This window comes from Symsagittifera roscoffensis, chromosome 4 (genome assembly GCF_963678635.1).
Source record: "Symsagittifera roscoffensis chromosome 4, txSymRosc1.1, whole genome shotgun sequence".
Lineage (NCBI taxonomy): Eukaryota > Metazoa > Xenacoelomorpha > Acoela > Convolutidae > Symsagittifera > Symsagittifera roscoffensis.
Window position 1 is genome coordinate 33,489,726 of NC_087065.1, and position 23,685 is coordinate 33,513,410.

The following is a 23,685-nucleotide window of genomic DNA, read 5'->3' on the forward strand; positions in this document are numbered from 1 at the left end:
TTACAAAACAAGTTGTTAATTTTTTGAGTTCATAACTTGAAAATCGGAAACAGTACGTTATTTATAACATTTCAATTCTGATATTGAAACTATAACTTTGTGGTCAACTACAAGGTTCACTCCTTGGTTCTATATTGTTTTGGCTTTCCATAAAAGACTTGGAAAAGGGTTTTAGGCAGTATAAGAGTACTGTTTGCCGGCATTGCGCCTTGTATACAACAACTAAAACTGGAACTCAACAGCAGAAGCGCATTGGTATAAGCAAGACTGAAAACTGGTTTTCAGAGAAAAGGCACTCTATGAACAATGATAAAACAACTACTTCAAAAGTTATCAGAAAAAATTCAACCAAAAAATCTAAAAATTACTTAGATCTAGTAATTGATGAAAAAAGTAATTCGAAAATTTTATAAAAAGGCAGCTGAATCTTGCTCGATGATGTTTCAACTCAGATATTATTTTAAAACCTCTGCTCTGCTCAGGATATCCAAATTATATATTGGCACAATATAGCAATATAGAATCTTTACAAAAGGCACAGCTAATAAAACGTAATCAAACTGATCGAAAGCCAGCAAAGACTCGTGTGGAAGAATTGGTTTAAATAAATGAGAAACCCTTAAATGTGTTCAGGGCAAACATCAATTAGGTGTAATTCGAGAAATACATGTGTTGGAATTTTTTAAGTTCATCGTTTAAATATTAGACAATCTCGTGGAAATAAAAAAGTATCAAGCATACACAAGTGGTTTTTATAACGAGTTTTTACAATTAGATAAAAACATTTTTCTTGAAGCGTTAACAATTAGCTATTAATTTTTGGACTCGTCTTTTCATAACATAAGAGCTATCTTTATACTGAACATTTTCCATGTATGTTATGGTAAGTTTCCATCCCTTTGTTATATTTACCTAGTTTTCCATTTATTTGTCTAGAAAAAAGTCATTAGGCTTAAGATTAATTGACAGAATCCTACTTGTCAATGAAATGTGTAGTAAACTAAACTGTAGACAAACTTGAACTTTCAATCTCAGAAATGACGCAACAGAGTATCTGTTGGTTTCAGCTTATGCAATCAGCCATAATGTATCTGAAGGAACTGTCTGCCATTTTGGGTAACAGCAACTACGTGTTGTGTGAACACTTCACTTCGTTAGATGCTCAGCTGTTTGCGCTCCTGTTTATCCTCACAGAGATAGAAGTGCCTTCCAACCCCCTCTCAGTTTTCATAGAGAGGGACTCCAACCTGCACAGATATGACTACCAGATCAAAACCAGGTACTACAGCTTTTGGATAGATCATCTGCTTTTCTTTTAACCCAAACTATTAATAGCTCTATTGATGACATCTGCCGCCTACTCAGAAAAACTGAAATCAGTGGTCTAAGCAGTCGTTGCGAAGGAATTGTCAATCATAGAGTGCGCAATTTGAAACAGTTCATTGAGTACAATAATACTTTTCTATCTGTGTAAGGATATTCACGACAACCAATCGGGATCCCTACACGACGAGCATGTCTTCCTTCAAGAGCAAGGCAGTCTCGGAAACAGTGACCTCCAACATATCCACAGATGACCTGCTACAGCTGGACTCACAGCCTCTCATACTCCGAGCGGCAGTTAGGACTCGCAACATCACCCGCAGACCAGTCGTCATCCAGTGTTTTGGCTACAAGTCCCGAGTGCCCACTTTAGATGTGAGCAGTTTGGAACTGGCCGCATCGCTGGCATTTGTTCACGTGCCTGTCAAGTTCAACACTACTACTAGAGGGTCAGATTTAGGATTCCATTTGATCGCATGTTCATTTCCCATTGTGCATCTTTATATTTAGTCTTTAGTCTTTAGAGAAATTGTGTTTGATCAAATGACAACTGTTGATTTAGGTTTAGTCTGTGGCTGATGTACAGGCCCCCTCCGGTGAGAAGCTTCTCTCTGGACACGGCCACCGGTGAGTCGATTGAAGGAACCGACCACCACTCATTCCTGTCTGACGTGGCCAAAGTGTACGGAGTGCATCCTGACTCATGGCTAGCCAACACACAGGTTCGTTCGTCTCACAACCCCATCATAAAGTTCATACGTAAATGATTGCAATAGCTTCCGTTCGCCGTGAAATGGCTAAGCTCCAACCACATTCACCACGGCAAAAAAAAAATGCAAAACTTTTTTTAATTTGTGATCATTTTCATGGATATCAACAAAACTTCAAAACCAGTCTGAAAAATAGATAATACATTTTTTTTAAAAAAAAGTTTAAAACTTGGATAGGGAGTTATAAACAAATGTATGTTAACGCGCCTCCTCGCAGTAATTTAGGGCCTAATTACGACCTGATTGTCACACACAGAGGCGAAGCGGAGCTTCGCATCACTTGCGATGCAACTCGAGCATAAAACATACGTCAAAAAAAAAAACGTTGAAAGCCATTAGGTCTACCAAAAGGTTAATTTTCAAATGTCGCGATAGAATTACATTCTAAGCAAGCATGTCATGCATTTGTGATGTTTAAACTAGCACCGGAACACACATTTCGAAGAGAAAACAAAGCCGAAATTTTTTGACAATGTGTCGAAATTTTTTTTTTACAAAGAACATTTAAAGTTTTAAGCCCCTCCTGAAACTTCCATCAGAAAGCTTGAGCAGACTAACAAGGTACGATAATTCGTTTTGTACTGAATTTTTTTCAATTGCTTGCATACTGAAACAAGGATAGCCGGTTACTGTGTTAGTAGCACAGATTTTGTTCCGGCCACAGTCTTAAAAAAACACAAAAATTTTTTCTCATATTGGTGTCGTTTTTTTTCAGCATGTGGTGATAGAAAATCTGAAAGAAAAAAGGCATTTATGCACAATTGAGAGTCATAGTAAATAGGTCAATTGAAAAATAATTTTAAAAGAAAAATGAATAGAAAAACTAAAAAATAAAAGAAAAAAGTTTTAATTTTTTTTCAAACCTTTTTTGCGGAATATTTTTGAATTTTTCAATTTTTGATTCCTAAAATTGCGCTAAAAATTTAAAACAACTACCTTTATTTGATTAAAACTAAATTTTTGTGTCTTAATTTAAGCTAGAATAAGCTATTCCAATTAATGGCTACCTTACTATTAGCTCGAAATTAAACCAAAAATCAAAAATTTCAAACCGGTGTTTCTCGACACTGAAAACTTTTTTGAAATGTTTAATGTCGTTCAAATCACGACTGAAAGGGCTTCATTATGATATATCACTCAACCCTGTCCGATGATTATTTGTGTTAGCTGATTTTTCGTCGAAAATGAAAAAAAAAAACTAAAACACACAAATACAAAGTTCCTATCCATTTTCAATGGTCGGAACAAAAAGAAGGTCCGGTTGGGACTTGAACCCCTGATCCTAGGGTGCAGAGGCGTCCTTGTTACTCAGGCTAAGTAAAACGAACCTGAATATTGCTAAGCTTAATTAATGAAGCAAATAATTGAAGCAAGTACAATTTGTAAGAAAAGTTGTTTACAAAAAACAGTTTGCACGCATTTAAAAAAAAATAACGATTTTTTGTGGTCCGAAATATTACCAGTATATTCGATTCCCATTTTAAGCTCAGACAACAAAAGGGGTCTAAGAAAGCATAAAAATCCATTTTTTCTCGCAAAGACAAGGGAAAGATAATTCAATTGAAATCCATTATAATGGAATATATAATACATAGAAAATTACATTACAAGGGATTTTTACTTTATTTTCATTTCGTGTCTTGCAAACTTCTACATGAATTTATGCATTAATCAAATGAGTAAGCTTTGCAAAGCGAGTATACTGCCTATTTTGTTTACTAAACCTAAATTCAATTTGCAAAAAGATTCCGTTAACCTCTCCCCCCTAACGTTTGCCTATTTGCTCCCTTGAAACTCCCATCTCAACTTTTGCCCATTTGCCCCCTTCCACTACCTGAACCACGCCACATATCTGACCAACTGAGACATCCCCCGCGTGAAACACTCCCACCGCCTGAGCCAACACAAACCCCCATCTAAACCAACACTCCCCGCACCTGAACCAAGCCCCCCTCACCTGAACATCACCACCCACACCTGAACTGCCAACCACCAACCCCCCCCCCCCCAAACAGAAATAAACCCCCTTCCCAAACATGAAACAAACCCCCCTCTCGCATCTCAACCAAACCAACCCGCACATGAACCCGCACATGAACGCCGCACATGAACCACCAAACCCCCGAATCTGAACCAAACCCCCCCCCATTTGATCCAACCCAAACAACCCCCCTGAACAACACCCAATCCACCACCTAATCAGGTTCAGGTAGAGTGGATGTGGGGTTGTTCAGTTCAGTTGGTTTTCATGTGGGGCGGGGGTTGGTTCAGGTGGGGGATGGCGGGAATAAGGGCACAAAGGGGCAAACGCTTGGGGAGTTTAAGGGAAGAGGAAATCAGTCCACCTTCAATCCCCCCCTAAAGTTTCAAATTTTATTTAAGAAAATTTGAAAAGAAGAAAATTCAGTTATTGAGTAACATAGAAAGTAACAATGTTATCAAAGTTGCAAGTTACAACAAATAACCAACTTTTCTTTGAAACGTAAAAAAGACTTTATTTGTGCTGAAATTCGCATCTCAATAAGATGAAAAAATCGATTTTAATTGAGTTTGATTGTCAAGGTCCACAAAAGTGGGAAAAAATTGACTATAAGGGATTAAAAATGGATTTTGTTGCCAGGAAAAATAATAATATTATAATCCACTTTTAATTAATTGATTATAATCAATTTTTTTTTCACTTTTGTGGACAGTGACAATGAAACTCAATGATAATCGATTTTATTCATGGAACTCCAATGCGGGTAGTTCCCGAGTACAAGACACCTGCTTTTGCATTAAAAAAAGGTTTTACATGCGAATATCGGAACTCGTTAATGGTTGGACTGTAAAAAAAATTTTGGCAAAAAATGGTTGAAATTGTTGCCTAAGCTAATTTTGTTTTAGTTTTTCTTATTCACTCACCAAAATTAACCGCAACCAATTTCTAGATTTCAAAGCTACTCTCCTCACACGGACAAATGCTAATTATTAACTTGAATTTAAAAAAGTATTTTTAGTTTTAAGAAATTGTGTCAAAACTTTCTGTGCTATTTTGCACAACTGCCAATTCTGATTTCTGAAAAAGTTTGATTACGACTATTACTTCTGCAGCTGCAAGACATGCATAAGTTGCGGGAGTACATTCTGGATGCGCTGGTGCCCTTCGTGAGTGACCAGCTGTGGTTCGAGCACTATCACGATGTGGCCAGACCCTGGATCAAGAACAATCTGCCTCTGTTTGTGTCCGACTCCATTGCAAACCAGCAAAGGGTGAGAAGAGTTACTAACGAATAGATTGCTAAAAGGTTCTTACTTTTTGCATAAGATCATTTTGGTTTAGTCCAAAATTTGGCAAGTCTGAAATTCCACGTTCATCAATTAGGCAGAAATTAGAACAAATGTTTTGAAATTACGTTTTTGATTTGACAATTTTTATGCCATTGATCTTATCTATTTTTTTGCGGGAAATCCCACTTTATGATGACCTCTTATTATTCCAGATGCAACAGATGCACGAAAGACGCAGCCAAACTTCATCAGAAACGGTTAGTTGCCTTAAATATTGTCTCAAAATATGAGGCATCCGAGATTAAGTTTATTTTCTGGTAATTTAGATTTTTTATTCTGTTAGAATAAGTATCTCCAAACATTATTCGCTAGATAATTGTAAAATATCGGACCGATTAAATTAGGGGCCAATAGATTTTGTCCTTCTAAAAACTGGTAGATTTGGTTCTATGTAGATATACTAGCAGATTTCGCCTTCTTGAATAAATTAATTACCGAGGTTTTTAGGCTCTAATTTTTGAAGCTTTAAACCTCTCAATCAGAAGCCACTGGAATATATGTATAGCAATAGGACGAAATCTGCAATTTGACGAGTTTGATTGATGACTTTGAAGTGCAGATGGGGTGGTGTGGTTTCAGCTGCTGCAGAATTACATCTCGTGCTGTCAGAAGCTGTCGTGGCTGCTGAATGAGAACGAGTTCCTGCTCGGCTGTCGGCCATGCACTCTCGACGCCCTCGTCTTCTCCCATCTCTCAGTCCTGAGGGAACTGAAGTCCTCGCTCTGTCTGGACCTAGCTGAACCCACCAGGGATAACCTCATCAAGTACCTCGACAGACTGTCGGCGAGGTCAGCAATCTTTTCTGTTTTTTCGACCAAGCAGTTTATTTTCAGGTCGCATACTGAAATTGATGTTTTAAAGTTTTCTTTTTACTTGCGAGAGCAAGGGTCTTGTTCAAGTTTTGACAATAGCCCTGCGCTGCACTCATTTTTGAACAACCAAATAGTATTCCCAATTAGTGTAACATTCTTAAAAAATCGATTGCTGAAATCTCCACAAATTTGCTATCATTATCTATTCGTTGATGAATCATTTATCCAGGTATGTGCTTCTGAACCCCGGCTGGCGCAGGTACAACTGTGGCATGTACTGGTCTCTGGCCCTGATGGCCATACTCTCGGGCACTGTGGCCTTCTCTGCTATGGCCACTATGGAACACTACCAAGTATGGCCCCTGTTCGCACAGTCAGAGCCACATCTGTTCACCGATCTAGAATGAAATCGAAGTTTAAACTACACCCTTGAACTCTCGATCTCCTTGTGAAGCTTCCAAGCTCTCAGTGCCTTTAAAATAACCAGCTGCTTCATTGGCAACTCTAAAATTTATAACTTTGCAAAATTAAACAATTTATACATTCAAGTAAAAACATAAACTGGCCTCGGTTATTTCATAGTAGTTAATTAATTATGTCCAGAACCGTACCGTAAACAAGTTCTTGATCACAATTGTCAAAAATTACTTTTTTAGAAAACAATCAAAGATTGGAACAGAAATCAAATTAAAAATTTGAGGACTTTAAAGTTAAACTCATGTAAACGTTAAATATTTATCATCAAGCTTCACCATATATTGACCCAATCACATAAATTGAAACATCATTATAACAAAATTATTCAAACTACGCCAAAACTGTTAATCTGAAATTTGAACAAAGAAGAGTAGTCGGCTGCTGTTCTAGTAGCACAGAAAATTCCGCCCACATCAGCGATAAAAGTCTTAATTTTTTTTCTTCATTTTTTCAAATTTGTTCAAATTTTCAAACTAAGATAATCATAGCTCAAAATTCGCAACCTTGATATATGAGCGTCAAGGCACGTTTAGACAAAGTTTTCAGGATGGTCAACCAAAAGTGAAAGTCGCAAAATATTACCAAAGGGGTGAGTTTGGAAAACCTTCGCAACTAAAATCGAATGGAGAGGCCGTTCACCTCTTGCCGTTCACCTCTTGCCTTTCTTGGCACACTGCTGACTCGCTATATTAAATCAAAGAGAAGTCGTTATTTGTCCATCTGGCTGTAATAATTCATCGTTTCCTCCCCTAAACAAATTACAGGAACTCCCTCCAAAAATAACTGCTCGGGGTGGCTGTAAACGTTTTTTATTAGTATAAGTTACGGCAATGAGCGAGATCCCAGTTTCCTAATTCAAATAAAATGAACGACTGATACTTAATAGCTGCGTGTAGTCACTGACATTCAGTATGAACCAAGATATCAAGCAATAAGGAAATATTGTATATTTCAGAATCAAAAACAAAGAACTTTTTGAAGTTAGAATTAACATCTGTGCAAAACGTAAAGTGCTAATTTGAGTGCTTCTTATTACAAACTGAGATTTCGAATCAACTGAGTAAGCCAAGCGGTAGCTCGCAAGATGCTGGTCACAGGACAAAAAATCTCGTACAAAAGTATCCTATACCAAAATATCCCATACCAATATATTCTAATGGTTACAATAGCTTATACCAAAATAACCCACGTCAATTAAAACTTCTCACAAAAGACTAAAAACTCTATTCTGATATAAACGACCGAGAATTGGTGCATATCTCTATATCGCAATTAATGTGATTTTCAAATCAGCTGCATCATTTAATTTGAGACGACATAATAAAGAAATAGTGCTAATGGTAAAAAAATATTTCCTAATGATTGAATTTTGTTTTCCAATCTATTAATTGAGTCAAAAATGATGAAAATGTCACGAATAAACAACAAAAAGCACTTCTACTTGGATGGACAGCGTGACACCCTTACACACAGCACTTCTACAATGGACACCAATTTGACAGAATTTATTATCTGTAAAAATTAACAGTACAAACCGTCGCTTATTTTGGATGGACAGCGTGACACAAAATCTAACACTCACTGGAGTTGTCCAAATTAGCGATCTTATAAATGTCCAATGATTCTTGTAACATCCAATAAAACTTTTTTTCAAAACCGAGCGCAGCCAGGAATTCAACCCAATCGTTCAGAAGCAAAGGATTTAGTTAGCCAGCTGAAGAAACAGCAAAAACTCACATCAATCTTGAGCGGTGAGAGCGACAATCCGGCGATTCAGTTTTCTTATCCTTCATGTGCAGCGTTGTCCAAAACGCTCAATCAGAACAGAAGGACAAAACTTCTAAAAGAAATTTCATTGACACCGTCATTTTTCGGAAGAACTTTGCCCATATGATAGCAAAAAAAGAGGGCAGCGAGAGACTTATTGCTTTTGGGGACATAAAAAAATTAATTGCTTTTTGCGTCCAGAGCAAAGATTGGCTTTTTAAGGAAACTTTTAAGGTTTGATCATTTCGATTTCAACAAGTCGCGTGGGATTTCTGCGCACTGAATAAAAAGGCTTGGGGGTTTTTTAATGATCTGCAACTTCAAATGTGAAAGGTTAATTATTCTAAGTGTTCATTAAGAGGCATTATGAAGTTTAATGCATTATGACCTCAATATCCAAGGAAAAACTCTCAGAAAAATTTGTAAGTTTGTTCGTAAGTGAGCTTGATTGTAAGTTTTTCAATTTCGCTTCCTTTTCACTTAATAAGATGAGGCCAAATTGAGATCTTAAATTAGAAAAAAAAATGCATAAAAGATATTAAAAAAAATTTACTAGAAGGAAATTCCAGTAGAAAGAAAGACTACATATTGACCAGGGATAAATCTAACTAGTATTTGTGTCAGGCGATCAGGGGGGGGGGGGGGGGTGGGTGGCTGACCCCAATGTTTTAAGATAGGGAATAGAGCATCCGGTCACCCACCTATGTAATCAGTTAAGGGAATAGATTTCCCAAGGTATTAAGATGGAGAATAGAGTTGGTAAGGTTTCATGGTTTGAGTGATGGTAAGAGAATGGTAAAAAAACGGTATTTTTGAATTTTGTGTGGAAATGTCTTGTTTTTTTGCAAAAATTTCGGCGCACCTTACCTGATGGGTAATTATTATTGGTGTGTTACGTGTGAATAGATTTTCCAGTGCCTTAAGATAGGTTTCATATTTTCGGTTGGTAAGGTGGTAAGTTTCAGAAAATTTTTTCCGCGCCCGATCTTACCATGTTTTAAGATAGTGTTTAGAATTCCATTATATTGAGATAGTGTATAGGTATCCTTATGTATAAGGGTTAGAAAATCATTGCACCAACATAGGGAAAAGATTTCCCAATGTATTAAGATAGGGAATGTTAGGGTTTCAGTGTGATGGTAAGAGAGTGGTAAAAAAACGGTATTAACGGAGTTTAAAGTGTAGGTTGTCAAATAAAATTATTATGTTTTTTTGCTTCTTGGTAATTCAATGGAAAGATAGGCAAAAACTTGAAGTTTGAATCAAAAAAATTGAAACTTTTTCAAACAATTTCGAAAAACGAAGTTTGATGAAATTTATCTTACTAACTATTTTGTTAGATGATCTTACTTTTTAAAATAGTACTCAATCTAGCTGAAACCAGGCTGAAACCTACTGAAACTTCGTAAAACGTTATCAAGTTCTGGGAAAAAATTGCAAAAGTGTTAAGTTTTTGGAAAAAATTGCAAAAAATTTCATGTTTTCGAAAAAAAATGCAAAAATTTCAAAGTTTTTGACAAAAAGTTGCAAAACTTCATGTTTTTGAAAACAATTACAGAAATGTCAAGGTTTTGTTTGGTTTTTGTCGCACCTGATCTAATTGAAAAAATATATTCACGTGAAGAGTTTAAAGCTAAGCTCAAATTAGAGCTTCATTGGCATCATGTTGAGACAATGATACAAAACTTTGAATAAAAATATAGATTCCTCCACAATTTTCTCTCACAGTTTTGAAAACGATAAAGTTTACCCTAATGTGAGCTAAAAATTAAGTTATATAATGCTCTGAACCCTTAAATGAATGCCTATATTAGCTGAATCAATATTGAAACTTCCGTTTTCTCGGGAAAATTATTCGTAATTTTTGAGAAAGTAAAGTATCCAAAACTTTGCATTTTAACCTTCTATTTGTGTAATTAACTGATTTTTTGTCCAGTTCAGGGCAAATTCTCTTGAAAATCTCAAATAAATTGAACAATAAAGGCAATATTTTTTGATATTTCTAGATTCAACTCCATGATTCAACTCCTGAGTTTTTTCTCAATGATTAACCCAAAAATTTACAAAAACTACAATTTCTGTTTTAAGTTTTTCACGTTAACAGTAAATTTCAAACCAATGATAAAATTGAAGAGTCTACCGCTAAATTTGACTGAAAATGGGGTAAGTTTCTTTTGAAAGTATAACAGACATTACATGAAATTCAACAAAATCTTCTTTATAACACATGATTATCTCTGTTGCTTCTAAAACATAATTTTCACAGTTTTTCCGTAGAAAATTTTATGTTTTAAGGTTATCCTGCGTAATACAAGTTTCGCTATTGAACTCACTTTGCGATAAAATTTAGTCAGAGCTGGAGAATTCAGGAGAAAAATAGTTTCAACTGAACGAACAATTTTCGGGCAGAGATAAAATTAGAATTGATAACGTCTGATTATGACTACTTAGTTTGTACATTTTTTCCTTCAGGTTCACTTGTTCGGTTGCTACACTAAACTCTTCAATCAAAAATACAGTTTTTGGAATCCTTTACTATCACCTTTCTTGCAAAATAGTTATTAAATCGCTTTTTATTTTTGATTTTTAGCGGAAGTTTTTCAGAAATGTCTAAGTAAGAAAAAATTGGTGATAGTTAAAACGTTCAAAAGCACGTGAAAAAATTGAGAGTACAAAGGTATATTTTTACACTGAGAGCTGCTTGATTATTTATAATTTGAAAATCTCCAGAAATAGAAATACGCAAGTGGGCCTAGTTCCTAACTTCTGCAACATCTAAATACTTCTGAAAAAACGCTTTCTAAAAAATCGATTTAGAAAAATAACTCAAGGTGCCAATTGTAACAATTTAAAATTTTTGCCAAAATTATTAAGCAAAAAAACTATTGTTCTACGTAATTATCTAATTGCAAAAAAAACCTATATCTGGTTCTGCTAAAGTATCAGTTGGTTTAGAAAATGTCAGCAAGCTCCATAATTTTTTTTCTAAAAATCTTTCTACATCAAATTTTTTTATCCAAATTAATGAAATGTGGATATTAAAAGCAAATTTTTGATTTATGCTTCAAGTATCATCTTCCATCAGATGTCGGAGTTGCGTTTACTTCACACAAATTATCTTCAAAACATTTGAATTTTCAGATAAAAAAACCTAGTTTATCAAATGATAACATATTTTGCAATAAATTACACTTTTATGTTGGATTTTTTCTCAAGATATAATTTATAGGCTAAATTTTAATTAAATTATCTCAAAACTCCTAATGAATTAAATTGAATTTCTACCTCAATTTAGTTTTTACTCATTTTCTGCTTCAGCCAATATCTTCCAGCTTAATCCAATTTGAACAGAATTTTAATTCAAAACTGAATTTAAGATGGAAAAATGTATCATTTCAACGAACATTCAATAATCCGAAGCAGAATTAATACCATAAATACTTTGCTAAAAAAACTTCAGATGATTTTCTCAAACTGATTACTGTATGATGCTGTTTCAACTCTGAATTTCTATTTTGAAGTAAAATTTTTCGTTGAGAATGTTGTATACTATTAAGTTGAAGTTTTCAAAAGTTAGCAAAAACAAATTAATTTTTTTGTCTTTTCCAGGTCGGTTATCAAATTCTTTTTCTGAAATGGTCAAAAACAGGAGAAAATAATAATTATGAAAAAGTCAACCCCTATTTGACATCATAGTGAGGTTTCTTGTCTGCTGTATATTATTTTTTTGATACTAAATTCATATTCTGAAATTTCATTCAAAGTTTTTTCGATATGATCTATTTCTAACCAGTAAAAAACAATTACTGAATTATGCATTTTTTCACTTTTTTTTGGTGTATTGTAATGCAAACAACCGGAAAACTTTCAAATTTGGATAATCGATTAAAAGACATTCTGACAAATCTAGATTTTGTATTTGCATCAAAATCAAAACAGTGATCGAAACGATGTTCCTAATCTTCAATTTTGTTTTCACAGGCTCTTCCATTGTTTTGGTTTTTAATGGTCGACCACTCAATTTGAGTTAATTTTTCTAAATAAAAACATTGTTGATAATTCGGGCAGTCTTCTTCGTTTCTTAGATCTCCTCTCCATCGTTTTACAAAATTATTGAATTTTCTGTGTTGCTATACAAGTTAAAGTAATGCAATCTCCATCAACGTCATCTTTCTACCACTCTTTTAATTTTCTGAAGACTTTAAAATCTGATAAATGTCCATTTCAGACATTGAAAACGCTTTTGATAGAAACATATTTTTCTACTGAAATAAACAAACAAACTTGAAAAAACTCGAATTGTTGTATCATTTTTATTTTATTCTATAATTACATTCACCAAAAATGTTTTTCCTTTGTTTAATGTCTAATTAGTTTTTAAAAAGTTCATGTAGCCAATCAAAACCCCAAACTAAGGCAAAAAAAAGTTGAAAACAAAAATTCAAATTCAAAAATTCGAACATTAATGATAATGTTTTCATTTGAATAGACATTTTTTGTTGGTAAGTTTGTTCAAATAAGACAAAAATTAGTTAAATTTTGATTAAAAAATTTAATTGAATAAGTTTTTATGTAATTTCTTGAACAAATGCTGGAAAATCAACTGATAATTATTTAGTTTTTTATGTCAATTTTGCTGAAATTTTGTTTGTTTTTTTCTGACTTTTCCTCAGAATTCCTAGCTCTAAATGTACACTTCAGTGAGAAAAAATTGTTTTAAACCAATAATATTTCGATTACCAAACATACAAAACATCACAAAGCACTGCTGAGGTTTACAAGTAACAACAAACATGAAATCTCTCAAAAGTTGGAACAGTTCTTTGAATTGGTTCAAAGTATAATTGACATAAGCAACTTGTTTCATTGCTTCATTCTCTTTTGCAGTGAAGAATCAAATCTGAATGTAGGGCTGCTTGTTAACATTGTACTTCTTGATTGTGACACACACCCTCCTCATGTTGTATGTTGCTGTTTCACATACTTCACAGATGTCGAGCTCCATAGTTGATTCTTTGACCAGTTTCTCCTTCTTGTTCACTAGGATATACTTGTTGAGACTTTTCAAATTGTCCCAAATCATTAATTTTTAATAGTTGAAAGCAGGGCTTGAAGTAAATTTTCGCCTTGTAGAGTTTTTGTAACCAAACAAAACATTTCTTGTTTGATTTTTTGAGAACTCAATATAATTGGGACTAGTACAATTTTTTGAGAACATTTTTAAACAGCAAACTGATCAGATAAAGAGAAATGAGAAAAATGATTTTGAGATTTAATGAAAATGGATGTAAGCAGTATGAGTCATCGCGATTTCCATATTTGGAAGTAGTACCAAATATGGAAGGTTTTGTATGAATTTTCCCTTAATGGAAAGTGTGTGAGCGTCCTATAAAAAACCACAATTTTCTGCAAAAGTCATTCTTCCCAATGGCAGCTGCTATGTGTCAAGCTCTTCCCATCTTTCATTCAGACTACAATAAAAAAAAACGCTTTTTATTTTGATTTCCAACGAGTTTTACGAAAAAATATATAGTAACCCAAGATTAATGTGTGTCTACCCACAATTCGTTATGTTGTTTGGAGAACTGTAAGTTTCATTTGGTTTTAATAGGAACATCTTTTAGCCAAGTTTTGCTGAGATTAGATAAACATATTCACATATATCAAGAAATTTACTGTCTTTACACTTTGTTCAAACACAGTTCTCATTCAAGTAATGTTACATCAAGCGGAGAAGTCTTCAATCAGCTTAGTCAAGCAGCTCAACATAACTTACGATGAAAAGGAGCCGGAAAAAAATTACCTAGATTTGCAAAGAAACGACTAAATTGGAAAATTTCAGGAGACATTATCTCTGTTTCTGATCAAAAACTTGCTTCAACACAAACTCATGTTTCAGTGTTTCTGGAGAGCATTTGAAAAAATCAAAATCAAAATATGAATCTAATTTTTGAGGATTGTTGACTGTTTTCCTGATTGTCAGGTTCTGCGAATAGTGGTTATGTAAGCTTGTTGATAAAATAATTAACTGTCTTACAAGGTTCTCTTAGTAGTTTTCCCTGATAATTCCTTAAGAACTAAGCTTTGGTTCCGGAAAACTTAATTCAAATGAAAAGAAAACCCAATATATAAACAAATGGGAAACTTGAAAAAATGGGTTTGAAATTTATGTGAAACTAAAATTGAGTTAGTTTTCGAGTTTGTTGTCACTATCTTCTTCATGTGCCACACCAAGTTTTCTTCTAAACAGAGCTAAATTATCCTGTTGGATCTTAAATTTTTCTATCTTGTACTTTCTGTCACGAATTGTTTCAATTTTGCAAATCATGCAGGAAAATTTTTAAGGGACTGAAACACTTCTTCGGATTTCTGTAGAAGATGTTAAATTCAACCATTTCTTCAAAACGAGACATTTTTAGTAAATCTTTACTTGTAAGCGAATGAAAACTTTTTCCGTTTCCCAGATCAACAACTTCAACAAAGTTTTATTCATTTGAATCATATGAAAACCCATACTTTTTTCTCAAAGATGAATTAGACATAGCCAGTTCTTTTCTAAATTCTCTAATTCTATTACTCTCGAGTTCTCTCTATTCTGAAAGATCTATGATACTTTGCTCACTATCCTGGCAATTTTTAATAAATTTGAGAATCTTGTCAGTTTTGATACCAATTTCAGTTTTGTGCTTTTCTTATTTTGGACCTGGAGGTCTTTGAGCTATAGTTAGAGATTAGCGTGAGGATATTTGTTTGTCTCGGCTAATGGAGTCGTGTTAAAAAAGATTTGATGATTCGGAAAAGCTTCTGATTGGCTGAACTTGAACTAGTTTGTTCAAGTGCTTTTCAGCATGCATTTTGAGAAAATGTTCGGTCATTGAAAATATCTTGAAGAGGTGAAAATGTTAATGAATTTGAATTGGTTTTTAAAATGCACTTTTCTTTCATATTTTAGATTGTGGGATGAATGTTTTGTAATCTTTTCGTGGCTGATTTCAAAGTCGCGATGATTGTTTATGTGATGATTTTTACGTTTTGGTCTTGTGGTATAATTTTTTTTATTTTCGATTTTTTCTTTCTGTTTGAGAAATTTTTTGTCGTCTACGTTTTTTGAGATTTGTTTGGGAAGTTCCTGCTCTTTTTTATGTAATTGTTTTTGTATGATTTGCATATGATTGTTTTGTTTTTGATTTTGTTCTCAACTGTTTTGAATGACTTTAAGTCCTGTAAAAGAGTATAATTGAGTAAGTTCTCGAAGTGAGCACTCTTTTGGGTAGTGAGGTATAAGGTTGTTTCGATGTTGAACGATCTCTTTTTTGTTCAAATCTGTAAGTTTGTATGTTACATCAGTTGGTTTGTCAACGATTTGAAATGGTACTTTTCGGATGGGTTGAAACTTTTGAATATTCTTTTTTGTGTTACAAAGTTTGTAGCTGGTGTGAATCGTCAATTTATTTGGGATTGAACATTCTGTCTTTGTAATAGTTTTTTGGCTATTTTTGATAAATTTTATCGTGTTGTTTATCTCTGTTTAAAATCCATTCGCTATTTGTGCCAGAAGCTAACTTTAAGGTTTGTGGGTGATAAAAACTATCTTCATCGTGTGTGTGTGTAATGGTAGATTATAACAAACTGGTTCCTTCGTAGGTTGGCAATAACCTTGTGTGTTTTTTTGAAGAATTAGCTGTGAACATTATTGGATTACGTGGTTTTTGATTGAAAACCATCTCATAATGTGATAGTTTTAGGGTTGTTGTTGTCTGTGAATTATAAGCTAAGGGGAATAATTTTTCATCTGTTGACCATTCAGTGTATTTTGTATCATTTCCTTTTATGATACATCTGAGGTACTCTTGTAGTGAACGGCTCATTCCTCTGACTAAACCAATAGTCCATGGGGCATGAGACGTTCGTGGTTTGTGTTTAATGTTGTATAGGTGGTATAATATGATGATTTCACTATTTATGAATTCAGTGCCATTATCGGTGAAAGGGATTTCTTGTAATCCAAATTTTGCAAACTAGTGTTCGTAAAGTATTGTATACGCATAATATTCATTACAATGAGGTACTGGATTGAGTAGTAAATAGTGTGTAAATGCAACAACTATGACTATTATATATAAATTTCTTTCTGAAGATGGTGATATTGGTCCTTCTGTATCAAATGAGGTTATGCGGTTGAAATATAAACTTTGTTCTTTAAAATCTTATTTTTCTGCTTTTTACTTCTGATATATCTATGGTTTATTTAACTGGCATGTTGTGCAATCGTTGCATAATGCTTTGATCCAGATCGATGCATTTGGAAAGTAAAAATTTTGGATAAAATTTGATTATGTTCTTCTGATCCTGCATGTCTTTTTGTGTTTAAGGAATGTGAAATGTGAAATGCTAGTAGTATCATATTTAGTGGTAAACAGGATACTTTTATTTCAAGTGTTCGGTATTCTAAACAATTGGTTTTCTCGTTTAAAGTTGTATTATTATAGTCTCTGAAGTATCTAAGACGTGTTTTGTTTCCTAGAATAGTGATATCTGCTTTTATGGGTTTTGTTTTACAGTTGTGCCAAGACATTAGTTGTTTAATGACCGGGTAAAGGTTTTGGCATTTTTGTAGTAGCTCAAGTGTTAATTTTTCTGTGGCTGGTGGAAAGAAGTATGTTATCTAGAGGGTCATGTAGGTTAAACACTTGATTTTTTGTGTATTTTGAATCGGTAACTCGAGGTCCTGATAAATTGATATTATCAGTTAAAATTTCTTTTTCTATTAGGGAAAAGGTCTGTCTTATATGTTTTTTGTCTAAGTGGTTTTTGTTTTGTATAAATTTTGATCCATGATGAATATGGTATCGACTGAAATGTAGAATTTCCTAGCAAGTCTACTTCGTAGTGATCATTTTGGCAATATAGATATAATTTAGGTTTATGGTCTGTAAATAGAACTGTTGGATGTTTTGATCCAATTATTAAAAACTCATATTCTGTGAGAGTATATATTATAGCTGTGCATTCTCTCATAAGTGTAGAAAGTCTAAATTCAGCTTGTGTAAATAGGCTTGAGTTTGCTGAAATTAGATTCATTTTATTTGTTCCACTGCGTGATGGTAATAATGTTGCGCCGATGCCAAAATTTGAGACGTCGCACATAGCCTAAAATGGTAGGACTGGGTCTGGAATAGTATTTCATATTTGTTCAGTGAGAAGTGTTTTTATTTCTAAAAATCGTTTCTGATGTTCTGTTGTCCATTCAAAACTTTTTGATGTCTGAGATTGTTATAAAATGGTTTTAAAAGTTTTTGCATTTTATAGACGTATTTACTTAAATAGTTTAGCATTCCAAGAAATTCTTGGATTTTCTTTTTCATTGATGGAGATTGAAGTTTTATGATTGCGTCTAAGCAAGATTTTAATGGAGTGATTGTATTTCCTTCATTAATATATCCAAGGAATTTTACACGAGTGAGAAAACAATTTGATTTGTCTGGTACTGCTTTCATATTTTCTTTAGGTGGTTTTTCCCAATACTTTAAACGTTTCGTGTTTTGTTTGTGATTGCATCAAAACGTCGTCTAAACGTTTTATGACATTTTTACTGAGAATGAGTGGTCGGAAAATTTTAAATGCTGAGAATGCTGTTGGTCCTGGGGAAAACTCTATTAGAAAAACCTATTAATTTCGTATTGTTGATTTTCAATGGCGAATTGTGTTAAGTGTCGTTATTGTTCATCTAGTGGCATTTGATTGTATGCGCTGTTCATGTAGGCTGCTGTAAAGTATTTTCCGTTTATTTTTGTGAGAATTACTTGAATTGGTTCTATGGGCCAATTACATTTAGATTCATCATTGAGGGAATTGAGATATTCTGCGTTCCAAAACGATTTTCAAAGATTCTCCTTTAGCTAGAATAACAACGGGATTTATGAATGTATTTCCTTTTGCTTGTTCTTCTTTATTTACTGGAGAAATGATTTTGTACTGCTCTATTATGTCTAGTAATCTATTGACTTGATCTCTTAGGTGAATTGGAACTTTACTTTCTCAGTGTTTTTTAAAAATTGGGTCTAGTTTTAGAGGTAGACGTCGTGGTGAGTTTACTTTTCCGACATCGAATTTTGATGTAGCGTAAACCATTGGGTATTTAAGTAGTAGTTCAACTAGATGTTCAAATTCTTTTTGTGTAGTTTGAGAATGTTAAGAATTGAACATTTTAAGGAATTTTTGTTGTTCAGTAGTATATTTCGATGTTTGAAATGTTGGTTTAAAATAAGGTGTTTTTGTAAAACAATCTGTGTTTCGTTTTTTTTTTCTGATCATAATATAACTGAAAATTTTTCATTTAGAATTGTTGATTGACATATAAATATGAATAAAAATTTCAAGACATCATTTACTCTATATGCTATTTCTTTTGTGGGAGAAGTTGCTGCATTTGTTTTGCAAAAAACTAAAAGTCCTAGAGGTAATTTTATTTTACCTGGAGAATGATTGTTTTTATGTAACGAAATTATATCTGATTTTGTATTTTTTGTGTGTTTAATTGATGAGATTGTTACTCGGAAAAATTTATGAATTGGCTTGAATTCAAGGTCTGAAATGTATAGATTTTGTTTGTTTTGTTTCATGTTGTATTGGTGGACTTGACTTATTGAGAAGTTATATACATATCCTTCTAGTGGTTTCAGGTATTTTCGTTCTTGGTAAAATTTGGAGAAAAATGGAGGTTATCTATTTAATTTTTGGAAGAATGTACGAGATGTGTTTTTCATTCTTGTATGTTTATCCTTTATATGTATTTTGCTGTTTAGGATAATAATAGTGGGAATATGTTCAGTAACCAATGGTATTCCTACGATATTGTGTTTTATATCTGTGCCATGGAATGTTTGTTTGAAAAATTTACTTAAAAGTTTTTTTTGTTCCATTGTTCGAGTGGGAACAAGAAATAATTGAATTTTTCCACAATTTGTTAAAGTTGATCCTTAAGCTGTAGCTAATTTGTTTGAGGTTTTTCAAGGTATTAATTTTGGATGTAAACTTTGTATTTCATTCCGAATGGGAACATTTATAATATTTGATTCTGCTCCTGAATCTATTAAAAAATCAATTTCGAGGTCTGGTGATTGAAAATCTTTGCTCCTTGAGCTTTCTAAGAGAAGTGGAACGGTCTAAGTTTTTTCTTTTGGTAGTTGTACCTTATTTGTTGTTTTCTGATATATATTGTTTGTACTTGAACTTCCATCCATTGCTTGATCGTTATAATCAGGGTATTATCGAAATAAAAAGATTATTATTGTTTCGGTAATAATTTGATTCGATTGGTGTTTCGTTTTCATTTTCAATTTAAAGCTTGAAACCACTGTGGAATCACTGTTCATGTGATTTAAATGTAATTCTGAACTTTTGTGTTATCAATACTAGGAGGGTCTGATTGGGTTTCTTCAGTTGATTGTACTTGGATGATTTGTCTTTGATGTTTAGGTGTGCTTCTTCTATAGTTTTGTTGTGAATTTTGATATTGTGTAATATTTCTATGTGGTGACTGAGAATATTTTCTTGGTCAGTTTGAGTAATTAGAATTTCGGTTATTGGAGGTTTCACGTGATCTAATGTGATAATTATTTTAGTTTGATCTATTGTTTCAGTAGTTTCTTGATCTTTCATTTGGGTGTTGTCTATTCCTATTGTTTGAGTAGTTTCGGTTTTGATTATAAGAGGATTTTCTAGAACGGTCTTTCGAAAAATATCTATTTCGGGAATTTGAGTTTAAACAATTTCTATTGTAATTGGAGTAATTACTTCTGTTTGAGTTTGATCGTGAATAAATATTTTGATATTGATTGTTTACTATGTGATCGAGTATATCTACTTCGTGAGAAACTTCGTGAACTTCTTTGATTTGGAGATCTTCCGCGGTAGTTATTTCTGTAGGGTGATTGTTGTCTAGAGGTATGATTTTTATTTGGAAAAGTTTTTTCTGAACTATTATTACTGTGAATGTTTTTGCTTGGTAAATTTTGTTCTTTTTTCATGTTTGGATAATATGATTTATTTGTTTCTCTATATTTCTGTGGTTTGTTCTGATTATCTTGTTGTTTTTGTCTACATTCAGCAATGCTATGTCCATATCTACGCCAAAATTACACCATTTTTTGAATGATGGTTTGCCTTTAAATTTTGGATTGTTCTCGTAGATATTTATTATTTGAGTGATTTTTTCAGCTAGTTCAGTCTCAGAGTCATGTTTTTGCGATGAGGAAAATCAGATAGTAATTTATAAATCTAACAATGATTTTTAATACTAACTAATTTTTGTACTTTGTATTTAACAAATTATTTATTGAAAAGTTTGATTTACTGCAAATTTTGGTGGAAACGACTTGTGCTCTTTTTATCAGTCGTTTTTGTATAAATAGGAGGTTTAGCACGAGTAATGTTGTTGAAGAATTTTTTCGTCAAATTATTTTCATGTTAGTAAATGAAAATTTCAATTTACTGCATAAAGTACTCTAAATACAAAAGTTTGTTCCGGTTTCCGTCGTACTATCGTGTAGCAAAATGGTCCGATTCCTGATCGTTTTTCAAGCCACGATCTTGGTCTTCTTTCAATACCTAGTATTTCTTTTTTTGGTTGAAGTTTGGCGTAAATTTATTGAGACGTAGAGACATTTCTAGTAAATTATCTATTGCGTCTAGCATTTTTGCAATTTTACATTTGTCTAATTCTAAGTTAATTAAGGTCTTGTTCGAGACTTTTTATCGCACCAGATGAGTTATGACCTATTGGTTATACTCATAGAGTAATTTCAGAAAAAGTATGCCGTCTGCTCGTCACGTTATCTTACTTTCGGCTGGATAGATTCGTGCAACTTCTTAGTCTAATAACAATCTTAATCTTAAGCTTATATCTCCTAGTCTCAATAGATCTAGTGTATACTAGTTCTTGGAGTTTATCCAGAAAGAGAAAAACTCTATTCAAAGTTTTATTCAAATTGTTCTGGTGCTGAAACTACAAGTAGTTTCAGCGCTTATAAATAAGTGTCAATGTTACAGATGGAATATGATTGGTTAGTCATAAATATTTTTTAGTGATAATCTATCAATAATATAACTGGTTTATAAATACTAGTTTGGAACTGGTTCCAAAAGTTCCTCCCCATTTTCAATGGTCGGATCAATGACTCTTATAGTTTTTAACCAGCTGAAGTTGGTCGAAAATTGGTCTTTTAAAAAATGTTACTTAAGTTTCATGGACGTGGTGGATTAAGCATTCGATGCAAATTTGTGGCAAAGTAGAATAGAAATTATTCATTGCAGCACACAGAAGAAAAACACGAAATCGATTTCATTTTTTGAGGGCACTGAGACAGAGTCATGTGGTTGCGTACATTGACGACAGTAGTATGCATATAGTGCGTTAGGATAGGGCGGAGGGGGTTGTCATACATGGATGACCATTAGGTATAAATCATAATGGTCACCATGTATTAAATGATCAGCAATGGTCACTATGTAATAATCCTAATTGTCACCATGTATAATTTTATACCTAATAGTCCTCATGTAAAACTTCGGTATATTATTGAGTATTCCCACTGAACGTTGTGGAAACGGGAATGGAATTAAATTTTGGTCGGTGCTTGTTTTCCCTTCTAAAGTTTGGGGGTATTGGCTTGTTTACATGTAAAATGACATTATATACCTATTATATGCAATCAGTTGAACCTAATGCAACCAAACTATATGGTATATAGGAAAGCACCAGATTTTGGCAGCGTAGCTTAACTGTTGGCTGCGGTGAACGATTTCCTTCAAAAATGCATGTTTTATTGCTGAATCTCGAAGAGAGGAAAATTCGTCAATTGCGGCGGCCGCCACCTCTATTTAGTCAAAAATTAATGATCAATTTGACCGAAATAAGAATGAAAAATTTCTTTAAGCCAACTGAAGGTAAAAAACAAAGAAAAATTATTGAACACTGAAAACTCTAAAATAATGAAATTGGCTTGAAAATTTCGACATTTCCATTTTCCGTGTCTACAGGAGACTGAAAAAACGTCTGAAATCTATGACAAAAGCTTTGATTTTATAGAAAGGTTGAAAGAGCTAATAGGTTGAAGTGGCTAAAGATCTTGAAAAACGAGAACACTGAAGAAAGCCAAAAGTGCCCACTAATTTTGCTGCAGCTATTTCTAAGACTTGCATATACCAGTTTTTTTTATAAAAAAGGAAACAATTTTCGGGGCTTCTTAAAAACGTTTAGTACTTTCTATTAACTTTATTGTGCTAACCGAATTTTTGAAAATAATCATCAAAGCGGACCTAGTAACTGGGGGAAAACTGTTATTTGTTTGCCAATATATACGATAAAACAGAGTGACTATCGAATAAAGCAGGTGAAAACTTATTTGCGATTTTTAAGGAAAACAATTATTCAAATTAGAGCTAATTCAATCGGGAAAGACTCAACACAATCTAAGACAAGTTATGGATACAAACTCAAAACTTGATATGAGTTCGGAGTTATAATTTGAGCATCCAAAACTTTTGATTTTTCCATTACAAGAATATGCAATTAAATAACTTTTTAATTTGATACTACAATCTGGTCAACTGTTCTCAGTATCTTCTAATTAGACTCAAAAAGTTTGAAGCGCTATCAGTTATTATCATCGATTAACCCTCTGCTCAACAAATTAAATTTTGAGTTTTTTAATATAAATCTGATCTTTTGAATATTTTCATGATTAGGCTATTGCCTCTCAACATACGGTGGCTTTTTGGCCAAAATATTTGATTACACATCTACAACTAATTATGGTATTGAGAGATCAACCTTTCTTTCAATATATGTCTGAGGTGATCGCATCATGATATTTCTTCTCATTTTTGCATCGATATTTGTCTTCTCTATTAACAAGACTTGTCTTCGAAAAACCCTTAGTTGTTTGAAATTGTAGGAAAAAAAATCAAGCCTTATCATCAACACTCTACCTGAATGTTCGGATTCGGTCACACGATAGCTGTTTCAAACTAAGCAATGTTTTCACACCAATTTGGCTATAGCAGTTTCCGAAAACTTGTAAGTGCCATTTTGTAGTTTCAATGCATTTCGATAAATGTCAATTATGTTGTGTTATCTTAAGCTGGAACGACTAACAAAGATATGTTTAATTTGCCCAAAATATCTTTGTTAGACATTTCTACTA

General features: G+C 33.2%; 2 protein-coding genes across 4 annotated transcripts in view; one reads left to right on the forward strand and one right to left on the reverse strand.

Annotated features, from left to right (window-relative positions):
• LOC134844505 (uncharacterized) overlaps positions 1–6,840 on the forward strand; it is a 31,342-nt gene extending 24,502 nt beyond the window's left edge. For all 3 annotated transcript variants that reach the window (XM_063861212.1, XM_063861213.1, XM_063861214.1), the window contains exons 20-26: positions 1,068–1,279; positions 1,476–1,772; positions 1,886–2,045; positions 5,187–5,345; positions 5,576–5,620; positions 6,003–6,211; positions 6,465–6,840. In XM_063861212.1, the coding sequence (XP_063717282.1) occupies positions 1,068–1,279; positions 1,476–1,772; positions 1,886–2,045; positions 5,187–5,345; positions 5,576–5,620; positions 6,003–6,211; positions 6,465–6,642 (1,260 nt within the window). In that variant the 3' untranslated portion in view covers positions 6,643–6,840. The remainder of the gene's footprint in view (positions 1–1,067; positions 1,280–1,475; positions 1,773–1,885; positions 2,046–5,186; positions 5,346–5,575; positions 5,621–6,002; positions 6,212–6,464) is intronic.
• LOC134845256 (T-complex protein 1 subunit eta-like) overlaps positions 1–23,685 on the reverse strand; it is a 297,982-nt gene that overhangs the window by 246,915 nt on the left and 27,382 nt on the right. The window lies entirely within an intron of this gene.